General features: G+C 50.3%; 1 protein-coding gene across 1 annotated transcript in view; it reads right to left on the reverse strand.

Moving 5' to 3' along the window:
* Positions 1-1,014: 1,014 nt before the first annotated feature.
* Positions 1,015-6,141, reverse strand: part of TBX21 (T-box transcription factor 21) — a 14,016-nt gene continuing 8,889 nt past the window's right edge. Inside the window, 5 exon segments of the mRNA XM_017878979.1 lie at positions 1,015-2,371; positions 2,576-2,637; positions 2,766-2,924; positions 3,924-4,045; positions 4,353-4,507. Of these exon segments, the coding sequence (XP_017734468.1) occupies positions 1,753-2,371; positions 2,576-2,637; positions 2,766-2,924; positions 3,924-4,045; positions 4,353-4,507 (1,117 nt within the window). The 3' untranslated portion in view covers positions 1,015-1,752.

Genomic DNA, 6,141 nt, shown 5'->3' on the forward strand with positions numbered 1-6,141 from the left:
GCGCCCGGCCAAGACCCTGTCTCTTAAAACAAACAAACAAAAAAGTAAAATTGTTAAATTTAACTTCATTAAAACTACAAAATTTCTTCATCAGAAAACCACTTTAAAGAAAATGAAAAGAGGAACAATAATCTAGAGGAAGATAATTGCAATATAAATAACCAAATAATGGTTGATATCAAGTTGAGAATGTATAAAGAACCAGAACCAATGAGAAAAAGACAAATACCCTAATAGCAATATGAGCGAAAGATATGAACAAATCATTTTACAAACCTGTGATTAGAAAACATAGGAAGAAAGGCTCAACCTTACTACTGCTGAAACAAAGAAAGAAACTCAACATGTTATCTTGTACATTATTGGTGAGAGTGTAAATTGGTAATTTGGCATTCTTCTGTTAAATTGTACATTCACATACCATTTGCAGATATAGACTTGACTCAAGAAATTTTAGTACTTGTGTGCCTGAAGATACATTTAAAAATATTTTAAAACTGTTCATAACAAAATGTGTAAATTGTCAACAGGAAAATAGATAAGTAAATTATAGCAAACATACACATAATGGAATATCATACAAAAATGGTAATTTCACATGGCTAATTATTTATTTATTTATTTAATAAATAAATAATTTATTAGAGATAAAGGTGGAGGGCTGCTAGAAATGCGAAGAGAAATTAAGTGCCACCCCCTCACAGTGCCCTGCACCTCCGCTCCCAGTCCAGCCCTTGGCCTTGCCCTCACACCCCTCCTTCCAAGGTCAGGGTGCGCACAGGGCAAGGGATGCTTCTCTGTCTGTCCCAAGATGCTTTAAGAGGTAGCATCAACCATCCCCCTGAGTGCTGAAGGTAGGATATGTGGCCTTGCTGTAACTCAGCTGGAGTCATTTCAGGGTTTTAGCAGGTTCCCCATAAATGAAAGCCAACAGAACACCTTGGGTACACCAGCTTGGGTACAGCCCCCAATGGAGTCCCCATCCATGTCCCCCCATGCTGGTACTGAGGCAGGCACATTCAACAGTTTTATGTTTATTTTCAGAAAGCGATGAAGACAAAAGAAATATATCCAGACACCACTCTCTGTACAATAAATAGCCTCCCCCATAAAAGAAAAAACACACACCCACACACAACCACCACAAACAATATCTTGCTTCTTGAGATATGCGCCATTTCCCCCTTTCCAGCCCCTTTCACTGATCCCCGCTGTGTTTGAGCAGGGGAAGCCCAGGCCAGCCGCCCAAAGTCAGGTGAGTCCTTTCCCTGACCCTGGCTCGTTGATGGTGATAAAATACGTGTATTTGTTCTTTTTGGATCAGGGATTAACACACATGCCAACAAAAAGGTTGATAGTTACTGTACAAAGGAAGAAAGTGGAGTCTCCTGCTCCCATGTCCCACACCTGACCCCTCCCACCCCTCTAGATGCAAAAAACTCCTTCATGTCCAAGACTTTCTCGTCTTCTTTTCTCCACCTGGAAACCAAGAGCAAGACGCAGCACCAGGTAAACGACTGTAGTTAGGGCAGAGGATGGGGCAAGGGGACACCCCTCTCAGGTTTCATCGTGGGCCAGGAAGCATCTGGTGAACCCCAAAATCCTTCTTGAGTCCCACTTCCCCAACCAACTACTAAACAGAGAAGGGCCAGAGGGAGCGGGGGCCTTCTCAGTCCTTCATCTGTTTCCCAAATTAGTTGGCGTCCTCCAGCCTAATAACACTGTTTCTGTTCCTTTCATCGTGTCATCTTCTCAGTTGGGAAAATAGTTATAAAACTGGCCTTCAGCTTCCTTATCAAAGGGAGAAGGGGCCCCAGCAGGGGAGGAGCTGTCACCACTGGAAGGATAGGGGGACACGCGCCTCCTCTTAGAGTCTCCTTCGCCCAGTCCTGAATCACTGGATTCCGGCCGGATGGGGGCGATCTCAGTCCACACCAAGGGGGGACCCTGGTCCTCTGGTCCCCGTCCCTCTGAGCTTCCAGGGCTGGGTTCCATGGGCAGAGTCCGCATGGGGCGGAACCAGCTGGCTGGACCCATCTTGGGAGGGTACTGGGGGGCCACAGGCCAGCCAGCTCCAGGTGCCAGGACCTCCTGGCCTCGGTAGTAGGACATGGTGGGCCCAGGGGCAGAGGGCAGGAATGCAGGCTTCATGCTGACTGCTCGAAACTCAGCCTCATAGCTGTGGTCCCGGGGGGCCCCCAGCCAGTAAGGCTGGGGAACCACATCCTTTGCCTGGCCAGGAAGGTCGGGGTAGAAGCAGCTGGGAACAGGATACTGGTTGGGTAGGAGAGGAGAGTAGTGATCTCCCCCAAGGAATTGACAGTTGGGTCCAGGCGGGGAGGGGATGCTGGTGTCAACAGATGTGTACATGCTAGAAAAAAATAGAAGGCAAGAAAACGGGTCACAAGCAGAACCAGTCACCTGTGAGCCTACCTGTTTCACACATTCCTTCCCTGCCCCTCCTTCCCTGGCCTGCCCACCTCTAGCACCTGCCCCCCACTCTCCTGTTATCAGGGGCAGGAAGAGGATGTGTCTCAGGAGGGACCAAAGCTGAGTTGAACCCAGTAGCACTTACGATTCAAAGTTCTCCCGGAATCCTTTGGCAAAGGGGTTATTATCAATTTTCAGCTGAGTAATCTAGAGAGAAGGGAAATGGAGTCACCTGAGTCCTGAGTCTGGGGTTCGGGAACTTTCCAAATCCCTCCCAAGGAAGACGGTGGGCCCCACTCTGCCCTCCTCCCCACTGGGGCTCAGGCAGCCCTCACCTCAGCATTCTGGTAGGCAGTCACGGCAATGAACTGGGTTTCTTGGAAAGTAAAGATATGCGTGTTGGAAGCATTGCAGGCTGCCTCTGGTTCTCCGTCATTCACCTCAACGATATGTAGCCGGGGCTGGTACTTATGGAGGGACTGGAGCACAATCATCTGTAGACAGAGCGAGATGGTTGTAGGGGTGGGGAGGAGGGACTTCAAGGATCCCATCACCCCCACCAACAGCTGGCCCCACATGAGGCTAGCAAACACCCTGAGGTCATCCTGTCCATTCCCCTGCTGTACCACCATGTAACTTCCCCCAAGCTTTCCAACTCCAGTGTCCGGACTCTTTGGGGCACCAATTCTAGTCTCTTGCCCCCTCTTCTACGTCCAGATGTCAATTGAGACCAAGGTATCAGCACAAACAGGGCTTTTAGGGCAAGGGCACTTTTTTTCTTTTCTCTTTTTTTTTTTTTTTTTGACATGGAGCCTCTCTCTGTCACCTAGGCTGGAGTGCAGTGGCATGGTCTCAGCTCACTGCAATCTCTTCCTCCCGGGTTCAAGCAATTCTCCTGCCTCAGCTTCCTGAGTAGCTGGGATTATAGGCGCCCACCACCACACTTGGCTAAATTTTGTATTTTTAGTAGAGACGGGGTTTCATCATCTTGGCCAGGCTGGTCTTGAACTTCTGACCTTGTGATCCACCCGCCTCAGCCTCCCAAAGTGCTGGGATTATGGGCATGAGCCACCGCACCCAGCCAGCAAGGGCACTTTTAACAGGATTGTTCAACCTAGAGAAACTCGGCATCTATTCCCTGGGGCCACAGGGACAAACTCTGTGCCTTTCATGGTGCCAGAGCAAAATGGCAACCCATGATTTGGTGAAGAAACCCTGAGGCTGGGTTGGCCTGTGTGGTCCGAATATGACCCCTGTCCAAGATTCAGCTTCATCCCATCTCATCTTCCTCCCAAGGTGGGTGAGAAACAGCCAGAGTTTAGGAAGGAAGAAAAATGACCCTTCCTTTAGGACAGAAGAAAAACGAACCTTCCTTCCATTAGGAAGGAAGAAAAAATGAACCAAACTGGCCCCCCAGGACCCTTGTGGCCTTGGAGGTCTCAGATCCAGGGTGGGGAGCAGGGCGAGGCTACCTTTTGAAGAGCAGGTCCTACCTGGGTCACATTGTTGGACGCCCCCTTGTTGTTTGTGAGCTTTAGTTTCCCAAATGAAACTTCCTGGCGCATCCAGTGTGCTCCCGTGTTGGGGGAATCTGGGTGGACGTACAGGCGGTTTCCTGTGGACAGTTCACCTCTTTGACATGCAGCCCCCCAGGACAGAATCCTGGTGATGTAGGGCTTTGCCTGTCCCAAGAGGGACGTAAGGAAGGACGCAGGGAGAGGACCAGGCAGGGAAGGGCAGAGGACTCAACAGAGGATAGGCTAGAGCAAAGCAGGAAGCCAGAAAGAGATGGGATGCAATGGCTTGGGATGGAGTGGGAGGGGGATTAAAGGTCTAGGAATTAGGGGTAGGGGCTTGAGGGGCCCGCCAGGGGGCGCCCAGTCCCAGTGAAACAGAGCCCTCCGCTCCCAGGGGTCGCGCACCTGGCATGCTGCCCTCGGCCTTTCCACACTGCACCCACTTGCCGCTCTGGTACCGCCAGTGGTGCTGGTCCACCAAGACCACGTCCACAAACATCCTGTAGTGGCTAGTGGGCTCCAGCCCAGCCACCGTAAATGACAGGAATGGGAACATCCGCCTGGAGAGACGAGAGAAACCCCCCAGCACCCATCAGCTCCAGCTCGACAGCCAGTCCCCCCTGCAACAGTGCCCAGGCATCAGTGGTGTGCTGTAGCCGGCTTCCTCCCACTTACAAGAACCAGCTAGAAGGTGTTTAGGGAGTTTGCCAGCCAGTGGTTAAACACAGCCATAATTAAAAATTAAATTATATAAACTTGCAATTCAAGACATTATATTAACAGTCAAAGTAGGCCGGGTGCAGTGGCTCATGCCTGTAATCCCAGCACTTTGGGAGGCCGAGGTGGGCGGATCACTTGAGGTCAAGAGTTTGAGACCAGCCTGGCCAACATGGCAAAAGCCTGTCTCTACTAAAAAGTACAAAAAAAAAAAAAAAAAAAAAAAAAATTAGCTGCGTGTGGCGGCAGGTGCCTATAATCCTAGCTACTCAGGAGGCTGAGGCAGGAGAATGGCTTGAACCCAGAAGGCAGAGGTTACAGTGAGCTGAGATCACGCCACTGCACTCCAGCCCGGACAACAAGAGCAAGACTCCATCTCAAAAAAAAATAAAAAAAAAAAAAATAAAAGTAATAAAAACTCAAAAATCATCACTGCCCAGTTATTTTACGACATTTTACTATTGTCTGTGCTGTTGAGGTTACTTCCATCTATCACAGCTGCATGAAGGAGGTACTAAATCACAGTGCACTGTCCGTCTCTTCCCAGCTCTGTGTTCAATGACTCACATGAGTCGCTTGAAATCATCCATAGCAGGAGTATTTACACCACAGGGATCAGCAAACACTACAAATCAGAGCCTTTTAAAATGTTCTTTAGGACAGTCAGTTGCTCGACATCTACCTGCACACCCTTGTCTCTAACCTTAGCTGCTTCCTAGGAGGGGGCACCAGCTAGCTCCCCACAGGCAGTTCCTGGAAGGTCCTCATGCCTCAGTTCCCCACCCACCCTCTCTGCTGTGGCTCTCACAGGGCTAACACACTCCCAGCCCCATGACACCCACTCACAGGCCCTCCCTCTCCCATGCTGCTGGGTCTGCCGCCTGCGGTATGGCCTACCCTCAGCCTTCAGAGAAGTTGCACACATCCTGGTTGAATAGGGAGCTTCCCATCCACCTGAAAGAAGGCTCTATTGAACACAGGGCTCATGCTCAAAGTCCTTGTTTCCAGGAAAAGTAGAGGAAGTTAGGGGGTGGGATGCTGTATGATTCTGTGATCGTGCCAGAGTAACAGATTCAGAAAAGAAGCACTCTTCTACCGTCACCATCTCCACCACTAATACCTTCACTACCCCTATCACCACCACCGCTGCAACCAGCATCATCACCACCAGCAGCACCGTAACCACCCATCACCACTATCACAGCCACCGTCACTATAACCGCCCCTCCACCATCGCAACTACCATCATGATAACCACGGTCTCCACCAGCACAGGCAGCACCACTACAGCCACCACCTTCACCATCACAGCCACCAGCACCATAACTACAGCCAGCACCTTCACCATCACAGCCACCAGCACCAGCACGGGCACCACCACTATAGCCACCACCTTCACCATCACAGCCACCAGCAGCAGCACCATAACTACAGCCACCACCTTCACCATCACAGCCACCAGCAGCAGCACCATAAC

The sequence above is a fragment of the Rhinopithecus bieti genome, unplaced genomic scaffold (assembly GCF_001698545.2).
Source record: "Rhinopithecus bieti isolate Rb0 unplaced genomic scaffold, ASM169854v2 scaffold_10685, whole genome shotgun sequence".
NCBI classification, from domain to species: Eukaryota; Metazoa; Chordata; class Mammalia; order Primates; family Cercopithecidae; genus Rhinopithecus; species Rhinopithecus bieti.